This window comes from Nerophis ophidion, linkage group LG05 (genome assembly GCF_033978795.1).
Source record: "Nerophis ophidion isolate RoL-2023_Sa linkage group LG05, RoL_Noph_v1.0, whole genome shotgun sequence".
NCBI lineage: Eukaryota > Metazoa > Chordata > Actinopteri > Syngnathiformes > Syngnathidae > Nerophis > Nerophis ophidion.
In genome coordinates, this window is record NC_084615.1 from 25,116,185 (window position 1) to 25,135,683 (window position 19,499).

Genomic DNA, 19,499 nt, shown 5'->3' on the forward strand with positions numbered 1-19,499 from the left:
AATCAATACAAAATATAACATATATACGTAATATGTACATAATATATGTACAGTATAGGATATATACTGATATATTATATTATATGTTTATATCATATGTACACTATATAACAATTACCATGTAAAATATTACAGAATATGTAACAGCTGCAGCATAAAATAGAGAGTAAATCCAGCAGAAAATAGACATTATAAACAAAGATAAGTAGTTAACATAGAAGGTGTCAGGTAATAGGCATCATCTATTGCTGTATGGCGAGTGATTATACAGCTGGATGGAGTGCGGAATGAAGGAGTTCTTGAATCAAACACTGTAGGAATGAAGCTGAAGAAGTCTGTTGGAGTATGAACTCCGCTGTCCCTCAATTGGGTGGGCAGGATGTCCATGATGGCGAGCAGTTTGTCCAGTGTCCTCCTGTCCCTCACTGACACAAATGCCTCCAACTGCGTGACAATATTTTTTGGCCGGCTTCCCGGATCAGTTTGTCAATCTGATTTAAGTCCCTTTTGCTGGTGCTGCTCCCCCCAAAAAACACTGCTGAGTACAGGACACTGGCCACAACAGACTGAAAAAAGATTTCCAACAGCTTGCTGCACACCTAAGCTTGCTCAGTAAAAAGAGTCTGCTCATGCCCTTCTTGTATACAGTTTTGCTGTTGTCTGCTGTTCAAGTAGACTCCCAGGTTACTTGTACCGCCCCACTACTGCCACCTCCTGACCCTAGATGTTGATGGGCTCCACAGGGGTCATTTTCTTCTTGAAGTCGAAGTCGAACACAGCTGAAAGTGCAGCCCAGAAGAACAAAATATATACGTATGACCAACACTACCATAGAAGTTTAAACACAACATTTAAAAGGAGCAGCGACTTTACTTTCATTATCTGCTGCAGTTCACCTGTAATCCTGTCCCGAATGCGGACTTTCAGGCACTGAGAATGTCAATGTGACTGTATTGGTCCCTACTGGGAGAATCAAAGCACACACTCATTTAATCTGAAAAGGCATTTTTATGTATGAATATTTTAATTAGACTTATTGTGTATGTGTCTGCAAAGATTAAAAAAAAAAAGTGTCCCTGCTGTTGGAGTAAAAGGCACAATAGTACCGGTATCCTACTTAATGTTCTTTTTGTTTGTTTGTGAATACAAAAAAATGTGTTCCTGACATAAACATTAAACATGTTTTATGTGTTGCGACACAATTTTTACAGTACCTCAAATTCAAACTGCACTTATTGTATTTTCCTTCAATATAAGATACAAAATTTTAGTTTTAAAATCTCCACAATGTGGCTCACCGCTTGCCATTAGCCAAACCACTGGTGAGAAGCACCGATGTAAACAATAAAGAATAAATTTTACCATCTGAAAGAGATGTTTTTATTAATGTTAACTTCAAATTAAAGCAATAGTGAGAAACACTGATATGCAAGTAATCAAAGAATACAATAATGTTGTTTAGTAAACATTAACTTGAAATAAAAGTCTTATACTATTCACCACACCAATTGTATTATGTTTACTGCAGAATGATTGTGATAACAAGCAAAAAAAACAAAACAATTTTGAGAGGAAAAAAAAGTTTACCCCCTTTACCCCCACAAAACGTACCAAAAGAGAAACAAAACCATGGCCCTAAAACCAGGTACAGACTGTAGCGTGGGTTACTTGTACTGATGCTCCTCTTGTAAACACAATTATAAATATGAACAAAATAAAAGTTGTCAGCCGTTAGCTTATGTTACATCAATCAAACGTGGTGGAAATGTCTGTTACAAGATACTGAAGTAGTAAACAGTAGGGATGTGGTACTCGTATAATCCTGCACGGGACAATCTGCTTTAATTAAAAAGCCCAGCCCTATATCAACATGCTGTGAACGTTTGATTGCCAATTACAATTACGCTTTGTCACCGATTCTGTTTACAAATTTTATGGACAGAATTTACAGGCGCAGTCAGGGCATTGTGAGGATCCCGTTTGGTGACTACAGGATTAGGACTCTGCTTTTTGCTGATGATGTGGTCCTGCTGGCTTGATCTGGCCAGGATCTTCAGCTGTCACTGAAAGCCACTAGGATGAAAATCAGCAGTTCTTAGTCTGAGTCCATGGTTCTTGCCCGTAAAAGATTTTAGTGCCATCTCCGGGTTGGGGAGGAGATCCTGCCCCAAGTGGAGGAGTTGAAGTACTTCAAGGTGCATAGTTGTGCATATTACACATTGAAGCTCCGTATTAGCTGGTCTAGTGGCAACATGTACAAGTTGAACAACAGGTGTCCCAAAATTGAGCCCTGAGGAACCCCCACAGGTCAAAGCCATTTGGTCAGAGACACAGGTGCCAATTTCAACAAACTATGTCCTGTGATCAAGATAGGACTTAAAACACTTAGGAACAGAACCAGATACTCCCACCCAGTTTTCGAACCTTTTTAATATGTTTACGAGTGAGGGAAGATTGGATCGTGAGATCAACATTGATGCGCACCCTGCATCGTCCTGGTGAAAACGGAGCTGAGCTGGAAGGCAAAGCTCTCAATTTACTGGTCGGTCTATGTTCCTATCCTCACTTATGGTTATGAGCTTTGGGTTGTGACAAAAAGGACAAGATCTCGGGTAATAATGTAGTTGTTACACTTTTCCAGCCGTTCGGCTCCCATGCAGTCCGTAGTGGAGGAGTATAGGACGGATATTCTTTTCAGAATTGATTTTTTCGTCGGGGTAACACCCTTCAATGGGTCTGCTAAGCTCCGCTTTCGGGTCAGAATGACGAGACCGCTAATTCGTGACAATCTTGTTGCTTTATTATAAGTTTTGCAGGACACAACCAGACCCGTTCATCCTTCTATTGTGCAGTGCACAAGGTACCTCTCACTCTCTCTTCACTCGCCCACTCACTCACTCACTCACTGACGTCACTCAGCCAACACATTGCCATTCTCTCAAACACACTTACACTACTCTCCTAAGTAAACCAGCTCCCCTGTTGTGCACATGATGATACGTAGACACGCACACAGCTGCTTGGCTTGATGCTAAATACTAGCAGAGTGAAGACCGCCCATCCAGCGTCAACTAATGCACGTGAAAGTTTTGTAACAAATTGCTACAATTTTTGTTTTATCTTTAGAAAATGCGTGTTATACCTGCCACATGTCTTATCTGAATACATTTATCCATAGTTTAGTTTTTAGTTTTTACTAAGAATTTTATTTTTCTTAAATCACAGACCAGTAGTGGCAACCATAAATCATGAAACATTTGATATAATGTCAATAAATAATTTTTATTATATTCTAATCCAGTCGTTGATTATGGCAGACTATATCTATTATGGAAAATTAAAAAAAATTCTGACTGCAACAAGAAAAGCCCAATGCGCTCAATGCTTTTTAATTTATATTTTAACCTTGTAAACTTGTTATTTGAGTGCAAAAGAAACATTTCTTTATTGTATTGTAAAATGTTATTTTAAAATAAATCCAATATTGACATTAGTTCATTAACTGCAGGTGCTGCAGTGTCCTTCGATTTAATGCTTTCAACCGGAAGTCAAAGTGCTGTTTTGTCTTCTAGCTGTTAGGCTAGGCAATTTATTTATAGAGGACAATTCGTTCACAAGGCAATTCAAAGTGCTTTACATAAAATTAAAAGAAGGAAAAAGAGTTCACATTAAAATCTGAATATACAATCATCATAAAAATAATCATAATTCATTCAAATCAATCAAATGCCGTGGATAAAATACTTTCAGTTGTCATATGCGTAATTGAATTAAATTGAATTAAAGCTTTTTAAATCATTTATCATTAGTAAATATAAGAAAGAAGAGCAAACATTGTTTTAGAAAGACAATAATATATATGTATATAAATACAATTTATGATTTCATAATTATACATATAGGTTATATTAAAATGTATATATTACCACTTTATATGGAATTTAAATAAATTGTGTATATATATAATATATATATATATAAGTGTACAAATGTATATGTTTGATTTAAATGTTAAACTGTGTATATGAGATGTGTGCTACATATATGTTGCTTATATATTGTTAAAAAAAAAAAGTAATATAAGTGAAGCATGTTTTAGATTTTATATATTTTGAACCTTGTTGTTGTGATGGGGTAGGTTTATATAAGCGTTGCTTCAACCTACACCCTTTCGGCTCAATCATTGCTCAAATGAGTGTTTTTTTTTTTTTCTTTTCTTGTTGTTGTTCTTTGTTTTATGTGAAGATTGCCGAAATAATATACATTGATTGATTGATTGAAAAGTAGGTTCAGGCTGTATAAGAAAATTTAATTGTAATATTTTATATTGTTATATACCAACCAATTTTTTGTCTACTTTTTACTTGTTGTTTTCACCCTCTTTGTGTGCCCTTGTGAGCATTATCCTTTTCCATCCTTTGTAACAGCTACTGTGTATAACAATTTCCCTTGTGGATCATATAAGTTTGTCAAACTAATAGTCTCATCTGCATTGTTGTGACAGGACACATTGAAGCTCCGTATTAGCTGGTCTAATGGCAGAATGTACAAGTTGAACAACAGGTGTCCCAAAATCGAGCCCTGAGGAACCCCCACAGGTCAAGGCCATTTGGTCAGAGACACAGGTACCAATTTCAACAAAGTATGTCCTGTGATCGAGATAGGACTTGAAACACTTAGGAACAGAACCAGATATTCCCACCCAGTTTTCGAACCTTTTTGATATGCTAGTATGATGTACTGTGTCAAAGGCAGCGCTCAGTTTCAGTAGAACCAAGACTGAGACTTTTCCTGCATCTGTCTTCAGGAGGATATCATTTGTCACCTTGATCAGCGCTGTTTTAGCGTAGTATTAGGGCCTGAAGCCTTATTGGAAAATATCAAACACATTGTTAAACATAACAACTTTTTCTCGTCCTTTGCCCAAAAATGGCAGATTTGATATGGGCCAATAGTTTTTCAGTACTGTGGCATGAAAACTATTCTTTTTTAGGAGGGGCTTGATGACAGCAGTTTTTAAGGCCTTTGGAAATGTTTGTGGTTACAAACTGCTCAGCATAGCGTTACTACACGTATGGATTCTTCTTTCATCACTCCAAGCTACGTTTGTAAGTTTTACTCTATAACTAAACCTGTTTTTACTTATTAAAGCATCCCATGTGTGATTTCTTTAGAAGGGTTTTCATGCATATCTGTACGTGCTAACTTATTTTAGCACGTACACATATGCATGAAAACATGTAATCAAACCAGCGGTGTTAGCATTAGCTAATATGCTAACACATTTACGAGTATCTATGTTAGTATTTATAACATACAATAGCATTATTTTTGTATTGTTCCAGTTTTACAAATTCCATAGAGTTATTCAGTCTTTGTAGTTGATTGGAGAGCTAGCTTCCGCAGCTAGTGGGTCCATAAAGATGACTTCTGTTTTGTTTGATCAGCCGTTTTACCTCTGTGTTACAGACAGTTCGGAAACAATCAAGGTATGTAAATAAACATTTACGGAAAATGTATGTGTAAATACAATCATTTCGCAACATATATACAGTATCTGCGGCTTATATATATATAGAGCTTTTATTGTAATACTGTAATTCAATTACGTTTTTTGAAAAGTACGGAGTAACTGTAATTAATTATTTTATAAAAGCAATTTTACCTAACACTGTTTACCGTATCCCAAAATCTTAAAAAAAAAAAAAACATGGAAAAATGACTTAGAACAGATTGGAAAGTTTAATCTGAAGTCCTTTTAGGCTGTGTTTTGGAGAAAAATGTGCCAGTGAGCTCACCAGTTGGAGTCCCTCTCTTGTTTTTGTATGCATTGATCTGATCATTGACTGTATATCGGTGCGATTAAGGTAAAAAAGCTTGGACAGTAAAAATAAATTGCATTATTAGTGTGTGAAATAGTGTGTACATGATTAATTAAATAATTTTTTTAATGATTTTTTGTGAATAATCACATGAGTTAACTTGTTATATGTACATAATATGTGTATATGTATAACTATATATGTATATATATATATATGTAATGTAAATATAACAAGTTAACACTCTGAGGGAAGCCTCAGGGTGGTGATATATATATATATATATATATATATATATATATATATATATATATATATATATATATATATATATATATATATATATATATATATATACCTGTGGCGATGGGGGCATGGTTAATATGACATCATCATAAACCGTATTTTACGGACTATAGAGCGTATCCCATGAATTGCTTTGGTTATATTATAAAACTTACTGTACAACTGTCGATTGGAGTGATGAATCCACATGAGTAAAAACACTATAGATGACTAGTAGACGAAACGGTACCTCTACTTTCAGTTTAAAGCATTAAATGAAAGACCTGCAGTGAGTGAACTTATCCGAAATATGGCGCCATAGCACAAACTAACACAGCTTTTTTCTAAATTTGCTTTTTTTTTTTTATATATTTGCATGATGACTGTCAGCAAAGAAAAATCCATTAGCCACACCGTTTTATAAGCCGCATGATTCAAAGGGTAGGAAAAAAGTCTGCAATGATGCATATATTGTCTTTAAAATGCTTCACGCTGCTGCTTCAGCCTTTCTCTCCTTCATAATTTCACATTTTGTCGATCATTGTCTGTGAGTATTTCTCCGATATAATGAAGTACGTCCACATCACAGACATGCTGCTTCCGCTCCAGACAATTTTGTGCATATTGCTTATGTCATCACAACATCCAGTTTCGACCCGCTTGCCTGGCCATAGGGGTGTGCAGCTCTTGACTACTGTGATTGACCAATGTTTGTCTTGAAATGAACTTGGTAACACAGTGTGCAGGGGGAAACATGTACAGTTGGCCATGAAGTGATAATACAACATTTTACACAAAGCATATGTTTTCAGTTTTCTGCACAGTCATGACCTAATTCCGTTTGAAAAGCTCAGCTATCAACAGCTGTTTGTGATTATTCAAAAAAATTTTTTTTTTTTTTTTCGTGCAGAGCATGAGCTGACTGCTTCCAGTCCTTTCCACCTTCGCAGCTGAAGTCTTTTGGCAATGGCACAGCCCCCTCTCTGATCAGACGATGAAAACCCACACCCGTGGGTCCCCTACAGTGTTCCTCATAAGTCTGTTGCTGCTCCTGCTGCCTCCAACTGCAGCAGACCCTAGTGGAGGAATCCTCTTCATGGGAGGCAACTACAATGGCCATCCAATGCTTTATTTTGATCGGGCAGATGTTGTCGAGTTTCAGTTGGCAGCCGGAAGTACACATAGGGATATGGCAAGGCGGATCCGTGAGGCTGGCGAAACTATGCTGGAACACCCAGAAGAGTACCTGCCTCCCTGGAGCCCCATGGAGTTCAGTGCCCGATGGAATGAGGTTTACGGAAACAACCTGGGGGTGCTGTCCATATTCTGCCTGTTGTACCCGCACAGAGCAGGAGCAGTGGATCTAGCCATGGACTACATGGAGAGGATGGCAGCTCAACCTAGTTGGTACATTTTATATCTTTAATTATCTTATTCTTGATTTCAATACACTACAACAAACTCACTATAAAGATGAGCCCTAAAGTAGAACCTCCAAAGTTGAACCTCCAAAGTTGAACATAATTTGTTTTGAGGTGTTTGATTGATTGATTGTATTTGTATGTACCCAAACCAGTGAAGTTGGCACATTGTGTAATTCCTAAATAAAAACAGAATACAATGATTTGCAAATCCTTTTCAACTTATTTTCAATTGAATCGACTGCAAAGACAAGATTTTTAATGTTCGAACTGAGAATTGTATTTTTTTTTGCAAATAATCATTAACTTAGAATTTAATGGCAGCAACAAGTTTCCAAAAAGTTGGCACAGGCGCATTTTTAACACTGTGTTACATGCTTTCAACAACACTCAGTAAACGTTTGGGAACTGAGGAGACCATTTTTTGCAGCTTTTCAGGTGGAATTCTTTCCAATTCCTGCTTGATGTACAGTTTAAGTTGTTCAACAGTCCAGAGTCTCCGTGGTTATATTTTACGCTTAATAATGCGCCACACATTTTCATTGGAAGACAGGTCTGGACTACAGATAGTCAGTGTCTTGTTGATAAATGACTTTTGCTTTCCATAGTACAGTTTTAAATTGCACTTACAAATGTAGCGACAAACTGTAGTGGTTTTCTGAAGTGTTCCTGAGCCCGTGTGGTGGTATCCCTTACACACTGATGTCGGTTTGTGATGCAGTACTGCCTGAGGGATCCAAGGTCATGGGTATTCAATTTTATTACGTGCAGTGATTTCTCCAAATTCTCTGAACCTTTTGATGATATTGCACACCATGTTTGGTAAAATCCCTGAATTCCTTGCAATAGCTCGTTGAGAAATGTTATTCTTAAACTGTTCGACAATTTGCTCACGCATTTGTTCACAAAGTGGTGACCCTCGCTCCATCCTTGTTTGTGAATGACTGAGCATTTCATGGAAGCTGCTTTTATACCCAATCCTGGCACCCACCTCTTCCCAATTAGCCCGTTCACCTGTGGGATGTTTCAAACAAGTGTTTGATGAGCATTCCTCAACTTTCTCAATCTTTTTTGCCACTTGTGCCAGTTTTTTTTTTAAACATGTTGCAGGCATCAAATTCCAAATGAGCTAATATTTGCAAAAAATAACGTTTTCCAGCTCAAACGTTAAGTATCTTGTCTTTGCAGTCTATTCAATTGAATATAGGTTGAAAAGGATTTGTAAATTATTGTATTCTGCTTTTATTTAGGATTTACACAATGTGCCCACTTCACTGGTTGGGGGGGTTTGTATTTGTATGTGAATCATACTTGCCAACCCTCCCGGATTTTCCGGGAGACTCCCGAAATTCAGCGCCTCTCCCGAAAACCTCCCGGGACAAATTTTCTCACGAAAATCTCACGAAATTCAGGCGGAGCTGGAGGCCACGCCACCTCCAGCTCCATGCGGACCCGAGTGACGTGTCGACAGCTTGTTTTCACGTCCGCTTTCCCACAATATAAACAGAGTGCCTGCCCAATGACGTCATAACTGTAGAATGATCGAGGGCAAGTTCTTGGTTTCTTATGTGGGTTTATTGTTAGGCAGTCTCATTAATGTTCTCCCAGCGCGGCAACAACACACAACAAGAGCAGTCACGTTTCGTCTACCGTAAAGCAGTTCGTCTGCCGTAAACTGCAATGTTGTGACACTCTTAAACAGGACAAGACTGCCATCTACTGTGCATGCATATGTGACAATTACATCTACACGTTTTAGAGCAGTTGTTCTCAACCTTTTTTCAGAGTTGTACCCCCTGTGAACATTTTTTTAATTCAAGAACCCCCTAATCAAAGCAAAGCCGTTTTGGTTGAAAAAAAAAGATAAAGAACTATGTACTATGAACTATGAACTACTACAGCACTATGTCATCACTTTCTGATTTATTAAATTGTATAAAAGTGCAAAATATTGCTAATTTTTAGTGGTCTCTCTGAACTATTTGGAATAAAATATATAAAAATAACTAAAAACTTGTTGAAAAATAAACAAATAATTCAATTATAAATAAATTTGCTCCACATACTGCGATGAGGTGGCGACTTGTCCAGGGTGTACCCCGCCTTCCACCCAATTGTAGCTGAGATAGGCACCAGCGCCCCCCGCGACCCCAAAGGGAAGAAGCGGTAGAAATGGATGGATGGATAGCTGTAAATATACTCCTCCCCTCTTAACCACACCTCCCAAGCCCCCCACCTCCCGAAATCTGAGGTCTCAAGGTTGGCAAGTATGATGTGAATGTAAGTTAAAATAGTGCGTTTCAGAGTCGAACAATTACAGAACATTTAATATATATTAATGAATTGAATAATGAATTTAACCGCGACTTAAACAAGTTGAAAAACTTATTCGGGTGTTACCATTTAGTGGTCAATTGTACGGAATATGTACTGAACTGTGCAATCTACTAATAAAAGTATCAATCAATCAATCAATATACATGCAATTTTTTATTAACCATTTTTACCATTCCTAGCTGCTATAAAAGTGTAACATAAATGCACTAAACAAAACTAACACTCTTAGCTGATAGTTGATATAGGTGGTCCGCACATGGGAGTGAGAGAGTGGATTGATAGATAAAAATGACTTTCTTCTTAATTTCATATTATATAATTGCTGGATACATTGTTTTAACTGTTCTCCAGTAAAACGTAAGAATGTCTGTACTCACTATTAGCTGATACGTGGCTGCCACCAGGGCCCTAACCAGGATTTGACAAATATCAAGGTCAAAAATTGGTGGTCCGAGATCTTTGAAAGGCTAAAATCATGGGTATCTCAGCACCATATGAATAATATTACCTTGAGCAACACAATCCCCTTGTTTAAATTACAATGCTGAAGTTTAGTGTATAAAGTAATTTCCAACATCATTCAAACATAAGTTAAAAAACTTTACAACGTTTCATCTGCAACATGAGTTTGAACCGAAGACCTTGTGCTCTGAATTTCAAGTACTAGTAACGCGCGCCATGAGATGCACTGGAATGCCAAAGGGGAAATGCGTCTTCATATTCTAATCACTAACAGAGAGAATTTGTTTGTGGCAGAAAATTCATATGAAACACCTTGTCATTCAATAATTTACATCTGATATGTGTTTCTTTTTAGTTAGGTTCAGTGCACATGTTATTGATTTTGACTCTGGAATACCATAATCCACCATCACCAGGTTTTTGTTAAATCTATTTTGTGATGCATATTATGTACAACCTGATATAATAAGGCAGTTTGCCATTTAATACAAACGTTTTTTTGTTTGTTTACTTATTCAAGATAGTACAAAGTTGCAATGGTAAAAATACTAATGAAAATACAAGTTTATTGCGTTTGAAATTCTTAATTGTGTTCTATTATTATTATTATTGTAGGTGCCAGCTAATATTATTTGTAATATTTGTATTTATTCTCTTGGCACGAGTGTTTGGCTTGTCATTGGTGGTTGGTGGTGATGCGAGTCAGGTGGTGTGTGGTATGTCAGCAGCAGTAATATCAGCTGTTCACCTGGCTTTCTAATGAAGGAAATGAGAGGGTGACAGGGGATGTCCTACTTGCTGACCACATTTATATCACATTCATATTAGTAGACTACATTTAATTTGTAAAGTTATTGCAATACTGATTTCAAGAGAATTGATATATGAAACACTGTAACACTGAATGTTAATTTTTGGATCTGACGGGTGCAAGTTTGATACATTTTACATTTATTATTTGTATTACTATTATTTATTTTAATTGATATTGTGATTACATTAGGGATTCATTTGGTTTCACAATAATGCAGAAACAAATATTTCTAAATAACTTGAAGGACAATACATAGTCCTTTAAAATGTGCTATCAGGCTTGGCCTTCATGAGCATTACCATTAACCTGTTAGCATTAGCTGCCACCGGGCAGCACAGTGTGACAGGGATTAGTGCATTTGCCTTTCAATACGAAGGTCCTGGGTTCGATCCTTGGGCTCGGGGTCTTTCTTTGTGGGGTTTGCATGTTCTCCTCGAGACTGCGTGGGTTCCCTCCGGGTACTCTGGCTTCTTCCCACCTCCAAAGACATGCACCTGGAGATAGGCTGATTGGCAACACTAAGTTGACCCTAGTGTGTGAATGTGAGTGTGAATGTTGTCTGTTTATTTGTGTTAGCCCTGCGATGAGGTGGCGACTTGTCCAGGGTGTACTCCGCCTATCGCCTGAATGCAGCTAAGATAGGCTCCACAAGCCGCCGCAACCCCAAAAAGGGACAAGCGGTAATAAATGGATGGTCCCCCCCTACTAGCATTTAGTAGGGGGCACCACATGATCGTGGCCTTGGCTTTTTTAAAGATTTAAAGATTATTTAATTTAAATCCAGCAGTTATAAAACATGACGTCAAAATGTTGACATAAAATAAATGTTGCTGTGAAAGTAAAAAAAAAAAAATTTGTTTGAATTAAATTAGGAATCTGTAACACAACCTACAACTTCTTGCACAAATAGAAGTGCAAAACCCAGCATGGAACACTTAACTGTTCACACAACACAGACGCCATAACGTCTCTAAAGCTCATACAACATTTGGGACCCAGATGGAGGTGACAGAAGAATGGGGAAAAATTCCATCCCATCCATCCATTTTCTACTGCTTGTCACTTTTAATAAATGTATTTGTGACAGCATCCGTTCAGAATAAAGGCATCACTAGCAAAGTTACCAACATTTGGTGTTTGTAATTTAGTTAATCTCCCTACACCTCCCACCCCCGCACCTACCTCCCGTAAGTTTCAGGTGACTGAACCGTACTGTTTATTATAAATTTTTTGAAATTGGAACTGGCTGAAATTCAGCTATAGAATAAAATAAATATCTGACAGTCTTAATATTTCTTATAATAATAATATGCACTTGTAATATAATATTTTTATTATATGCATTCATTTTGTACTTGCTTTATAGATACAAGTCTCCTGTTGTATTAAACTAACTAACTAAACAAATCAGTTTGAATTTGTAAAAACATGGTAACATACACTGTTTTGAGTCATATTTTCAGAAAACTAATATACTAATATAATTTTAATTTTAATTTTTGTTTTGTACATGTAAGGTAGTAGTTCCATGTTTTATCTCATCAAATTGATAATACCATATAGTCAAAAAGACACATTTTATGCTTGTCAAAAATGAGTACCGGTAGTCTGCTACTTTTAAGAACCTACTTAAAAAAATAGTCAATGATGTGAGCTATTTAAAATGCCAGTGAACAAAATGAAAGCAACACTCATAAGTGAAAATCTAAATTTTTTGTCGCTACAACATGAGATATGATGCACATTCGACTATGCAAATTGTGGTTTATGTCTCGTTTTCAATCAAACATTGCCTTCCAACGTCTTGACATCCCACTTTTTAACAATGTAACACTTAAACATGAGAAAAATTGCAATTTAATTTATCGCCCAGCTCTGTCCTAATTGGATAAACTGGCTAAACATTTCACCTTTAGGGAAGCTGAGCTTCTCTGGGGTCTATGAGAGTGGGCTGGTCTGCAATGTTGATTGACAGAAAAATGTACAAATTGGCAATCTTGAAATACAAAGCACTAATGGAGCATTTTCAAGTTTCATTCCATTGTTCTGTGTTGATCTGGAGACTTTTGCAATCCTCTTAGAGACTTTTTCTTTGTCAAAAATTACTAGCAACAAATCTAGCATCTATATCTGGTGTTATTGGAAACTGTACTTTGGTTTGGAGACAGACTTCTGTCGCTCTGTCCCCAACGAGTCCCTCCACTCTCCCAAAGCACTCACAGGTAGACTATAGTCTTATTCTCCTATCTTCCTCCTCTTTCTGATCCCTAATTGTATGTGGCGCTTAAGTAACCCAACAGTGTATATGACTACTACGATAGAGCCATCTGTTGTACGGACAGAGTTAATTACCGTAATACATAACCGTTTTAGCCTATTGTTACTTGAGTTGGCCATCATTTTATTCTACTGGCGTCCTGAAGTTGTACAACACTTAAAAACGTTACCGTGAAAGTTATAAGATATAGTTTGTAAAATAAAGCAAAAACAAGTCTTGTCCCAAAAAGGGCATCACATTATTTTACTTGACTTAATTCTTTCTGTGTCTTTAAACCCGTTTAAACACGACAACTGATCATTTTCTCTCAACACGCTTGCATGTGTGCAGAATGTGTGGTTTCTGGGTGGCAATTATACTCATTTGGCGTCACGCTGTCATATGCTAATTATACTGGGCGATATATCGATATTAACAATATATCGCGGGTTTGCCTCGGTGCGATATAGAAAATGACTATATCGTATTATTCAGGTATACGTTCTCACAAAGTTGCTTTTAGCTGCGGGCATTAAACTACAGGCGTTTCTCACTCCTCGTCTTTCCTTCTCACAGAGACGTAAAACAAGCCCGCCTTCTTACATAGGTCACATACTGTCGCGCGTGTTGCGTCATACGCTCTTGCTGAGCAGAGAGGTAGCAGCTTGGCTAACTTTAGCTGAGGCAGGTGGCGAAAGCGGAGCAGAGCGAGTTGAGTGACATTACAAGAGAGAGACGGTGCGAAACTGATCACAAATGAAGGAAGAAGCACTAAAGCCCAAAAAAACAGCAGGGGGTCCATCATCTGGCGGTGGTTTAGCTTCAAGCGGGAAGATATTCAGCAGACAACAGCAATATGCAAAGTATGGCTACAAAAGGTAGCCGCACTACTAATTTGTTCTTTCATTTAAAGAGTATTTAATAAATACAGTTTTGGTCAAGTGACTTAGTTGTGATTTCCCTATGTGCATGAAAGTTTAAAATGAGCATATAATAATGCAGTGTGAAGAAGAATGTTTTAATATAGACACATAGAATCATCTTACTGCTGTGATTATATGCATCAGGTGTTCATTCAAGGCTAAGGAAAAATATCGAAATATATATCTTATATCGCGATATGGCATAAAAATATCACCATATTAATAAAAGCCAATATCGCCCAGCCCTACTCTGATGATGTCTAATGAAGACTCTCAGGCATTTTTATGATTTGCTCCAACATTAGCCATTCGTCGGCTTGGATTATTTTTTGTTTGTCGTTCCCCCTGAACTTGCACCCTCATATCCCTTTCGAAAGGAGGGGGTGTAGAGCCAGCCCACTTTTGGAACCACTGAGATCACTGATGCTGCCTGTGCACATCAATTACTCTACTCCTGCTTGTAATGACAATCACCTCTAAGGCAATACATGATCGAGTATTGTGTAGGGTATTAGATAGATAGGTACTTGGTGGAAAAGGTGGACGTGCGGGGAGAAGGATGAGTAAAAAGAAGTTGATCCTTAACTCGGCTCTTATGGTGGCAGGGCTCAGTTTGGGGCAAAGAAAAAAACTTGATAGCCACAATAAGCACATATACACATGTTACGACAAAGAAACCACAAGACTTGCAACTGGAGTGATTTGGAGCGAGGGGGATGCTGCAGCCCTTCTGGCACTTCTCCCTCCATCTGATGCACCTCAAAGGGCCACGCAGTAGCAAGGGCATTGGTTGGGAGTCGGGGCATGCGTGCATAGCTGTGTGTGGCAGTCAATGGTCCATGATGTGTGTCTGTTATGTCTATAAGCCGGGAGTTTCTCTTGCAGGTATGGGGAACAGAGTTCAACTCCCCAGGTGTTGTTGAAGAAGAAGGAGGGATTCAGAGTGGCTATCACTGTGCTGGTCTCACTGGGATGTTTACGGCGGAGCGTCGTTAAGGCCATTTGCAGAGAGTAAAATTGTAGATAAGGATTGTTGTATTCCAGGCGAGCAGAGAGATTTTAGTCGTTCCTTCATTCATTCGTGACATGCCTTGCTAGGGCATACAACATGGGTACCCTTTCACCAAACATTCCCATTTCTTTAGTGCAGATTAGTGTCAGCAATTCAAATTGTGCATTTAAAAAACACAATCACACGCAACAGATTTTGAGTTATTCTATACCATCAACTTAAAAATAAGCTAGTCATGTAGCCACCCTTTTGTTGCATATGAAATGTTTCAAAGATATGCCAATTAAAACACCCTCTTTTGTCCTGCAGGTTGGTTAAAGATGCACCTTGGGATGAAGTTCCTTTGGCCCACTCTTTGGTTGGGTTTGCCACTGCTTATGACTTCCTGTTTGAGTACTTGAACAAGGACCAACAGGAACGATTTCTTCAGGTGATCGGCAATGCATCTCATCTTATGTATGAGAAGTCCTATACACGAGGCTGGGGATTTCAGTACCTGCACAACCATCAGCCCACAAATTGTGTTGCTTTGCTCACAGGAAGCCTGGTTTATATGATGCAAGGTGAGTGTTAATGTGTTGTATGTGTTTATTTTGCCTTCCCTTACCTTGAAATAAAACTTCACCTTTTTGTGAATTTTACCTATCGTTCTGAATCCTTATGAGAGGCAAGAAGACATACGTTTTTTATTTTTTACGCCATATAACATAAAACACAAAGTGTGCTGCGTGTATCATGGTAGATATGAAGTGACTCCCTCGATGAGTGTGGTCTGGTCCAGCTGGCCTGGGACATTTCCTGTTTATTTGGTTAAGCAATCCATTTATGTCAAACTAGCTTGGCTCCAAGTTCCATATTTATAGCGTTGTCGCTTTCAACTTATTCTCCCAGGTTCTGCCTACTCCAACGTCTCACTCTTCCTTCGTGCTCGCTTCATTAATCGGCCGTATATTCAGCTTCAAAACTATAAGTATCCTTATTTGTCCAAATGTAGTCGTGTTTGTTGTCTGTTACCAAGTCTGCCATGATTAAAAAACACACTCGTGTTTAATTCTGGAAGTAGGAACGAGGGCTGTGCGATATGGCCTTTTATTAATGTATCTATATTTTTAGGCCATGTCACAATACATCTTGAATGAACACGATGCATAAATCACTGCAGTATGATGATTCTATGTGTCTACATTAAAACATTCTTTTTCATGCTGCATTAATATATGCTAATTTTAAACTTTCATACTGAGAGGGAAATCCCAACTAAGTCTATTTACTAAAACTGTATTTACTAAACAGTTATTAAGCAGTGGACACAAACATTCATGTCGTTTCAAAACAGAAAGTGCAAGATTGTCAGAGACATTTTAAAACAAGCTTTTAGTGCACTTTTGTGCATGATGTCACTAAGGTAACATAGCAAAACAACACTAAATTAAAGTGCACTTTTTGTACAGAACGCCACTACAATAGTTTAAAACAAATAAAGTGCACTTTTTTGCATGATTTCACACAAGATGTTCAATATGTGTCACATAAAAATGAGCTGTAATCAAATAGTGTATGTCCTTAGCTCTCTCGTATTACCACCTGCGCTGCACCGTTAGCATCACAGCTAATGTTACCATGTCGCTACCTGTCAAAAGTTGAAAATACATCCTCAATAAAGCACTTTATTTCAATAAATGAAATGTACAAAACAGGATTTGTATTTAAACACTGCACTTATGTCACCATGTTTTCTAGGTTATCTACAAGAGGCCTACTTGTGGACCAAGCAAGTGTTGGCCATCATGGAGAAGTCCATGGTTCTACTTCAAGATGTCACAGATGGTTCTCTGTATGAGGGAGTAGCCTATGGGACCTACACTACCCGCTCCCTGTTCCAGTACATGTTTTTGGTACAGCGCCACTTTGCCATCAGTCACTTTGATCATCCCTGGCTTCTAAAACACTTCAATTTCCTGTACAGGACTATCCTTCCTGGTAATGCTCATTTGTTGGCTTCTTAACCAAACAATGAATATTTTTGTAGTATAATGCCATTTACTTCAAGTAATATACAGTGGTACCTCAACTAACTTTGTTCTGTGGCGGAGATCGTAAAACAATATACTAATATCGTAAAAAAAAACTTTCCCAATTAAATTAATTTAAATACTCCAAAACCAGTGAAGCTGACACATTGTGTAAATCGTAAATAAAAACAGAATACAATGATTTGCAAATCCCTTTCAACCAATATTTGTTTGAAAACACTGCAAAGACAAGTATTTAAATGTTCGAACTGAAAAACGTAATTTTTTTTTGCCAATAATCATTAACTTATAATTTAATGGCAGCAACACATTGCAAATAAGTTGGCACAGGGCATTTTTACCTCTGTGTTACATGGCCTTTCCTTTTAACAACACTCAGTAAACGTTCGGGAACTGAGGAGACTAATTTTTGAAGCTTTTCAGGTGGAATTCTGTCTTATTCTTGCTTGATGTACAGCTTAAGTTGTTCAACAGTCTGGAGTCTCTGTTGTCGTATTTTACGCTTCATAATGCACCACACATTTTCAATGGTAGACAGGTCTGGACTAGCGGCAGGCCACACTCTTTTACTACGAAGCCACGCGGTTGTAACACGTGCAGAATGTGGCTTGGTATTGTTTTGCTGAAATAAGCAGGGGCGTCCATGAAAAAGACGTCGCTTGGATGGCAACATATGTTGCTCCACAACCTGTATGTACCTGTCAGCATTACTGGTGCCTTCGCGGATGTGTAAGCTCCCCGTGCTTTGGCCAATCAGCATCAAGGTGTTGGAATTGGGGGTTAAATCACCAAAAATGATTCCCGGGCACTGCCACCGCTGCTGCCCACTGCTCCCCTCACCGCCCAGGGGGTGATCAAGGGTTATGGGTCAAGTGCAGTGAATAATTTCGCCACACCTGGTGTGTGTGTGTGACAATCATTGGTACTTTTATCTTTTTAACTAATACACCCCCATACCATCACAGATGCTGGCTTTTCGGATGGTTATTTTACTCTTTGGGCCGGAGGACATGAATGACATCCACAGTTTCCAAATTTTTTTTGAAACGTTGACTCGTCAGACCACAGAACACTTTTCCACTTTGCATCACTCCATCTATGATGAGCTCGGGCCCAGAGAAGCCGGCGGCAATTCTGGGTGTTGTTGATGAATGGCTTTCGCTTTGCATAGTAGAGTTTTAACTTGCACTTACAGATGTAGCGACGAATTGTGGTTACTGAAAGTGGTTTCCTAAAGTGTTCTTAAGCCCATGTAGTGATATCATTTACACACTGATGTCGGTTTTTGATGCATTACCGCCTGAGGGATTGAAGGTCACAGGCATTTAATGTCGTTTTTCGGCCTTGCCGCTTAGGTGCAGTGATTTCTCCAGATTCTCTGAACCTTTTGATGACGTTCCGGACCGTCGACAGTGAAATCCCTAAATTCCTTGCCATATTGTTTTCTAATTTACTGTGTGTCGGTTTTAAAAGTGCTCCTCCTCTGGTCAACAAATGAAATAACAAGTGTGAGTAAGAAATTGAAATGCGCCCCCTTTGGCCAAAATGAATTAAAAGAAAATATGTATATAGAGACATACTCTAATAAGTTGGAGTAAATAATGAAGATTCAAAACCAATTACAAAAAACAAATGAACTAAAAGCTTACATTTTATATTTTTGTATCGTATGTATATATTATTAATGTTGTAAATACAAATCTTTATATATCTAGAAAGGGCGTTCCTAAAGAAGTAGAAGGTACCAAATACAAGAGTGTGTGTGTGTGTGTGTGTGTGTGTGCGTGCGTGCGTGCGTGCGTGCGTGCGTGCGCGTGTGTGTGCACTCAGCCGTCCAGGAAGTCGTTGACGTGTATGGCGGCAGCACATAACTTGCCGGCCTTAGCCAGCTGGTACAAGCTGCCGCAAAGATAGCGCAGTGTTTATGGGTGACATTATGCGGGACTTTAGTGCTGAACTCAACGATAAAGTCCCATAACGCTTTCCTCCACCTCGCCTCTTATCTTATTTAACAGGCCGTCGTGCTTCTTGTAGATCCAGTGGGTCAGGTCACCCCTGTCATCCAGAATGTGGCAAGAGACAGAAGACCCTTATCTTAACAGTGAAATATTTATGTGATCCATTTTTTATTTG

The 19,499-nt window shown here is 38.2% G+C and overlaps 1 protein-coding gene across 9 annotated transcripts in view; it reads left to right on the forward strand.

Moving 5' to 3' along the window:
• Positions 1-19,499, forward strand: part of dse (dermatan sulfate epimerase) — a 62,069-nt gene that overhangs the window by 14,027 nt on the left and 28,543 nt on the right. For 4 of the 9 annotated variants that reach the window (XM_061900377.1, XM_061900371.1, XM_061900379.1 and 1 more), the window contains exons 2-4: positions 7,018-7,514; positions 15,643-15,896; positions 17,074-17,313. In XM_061900377.1, coding sequence (XP_061756361.1) covers positions 7,102-7,514; positions 15,643-15,896; positions 17,074-17,313 — 907 coding nt within the window. In that variant the 5' untranslated portion in view covers positions 7,018-7,101. Of the gene's footprint in view, positions 1-4,504; positions 4,626-7,017; positions 7,515-15,642; positions 15,897-17,073; positions 17,314-19,499 lie in introns of those variants that run through there. The other 5 variants (XM_061900372.1, XM_061900381.1, XM_061900373.1 and 2 more) reach the window with 5 other exon arrangements.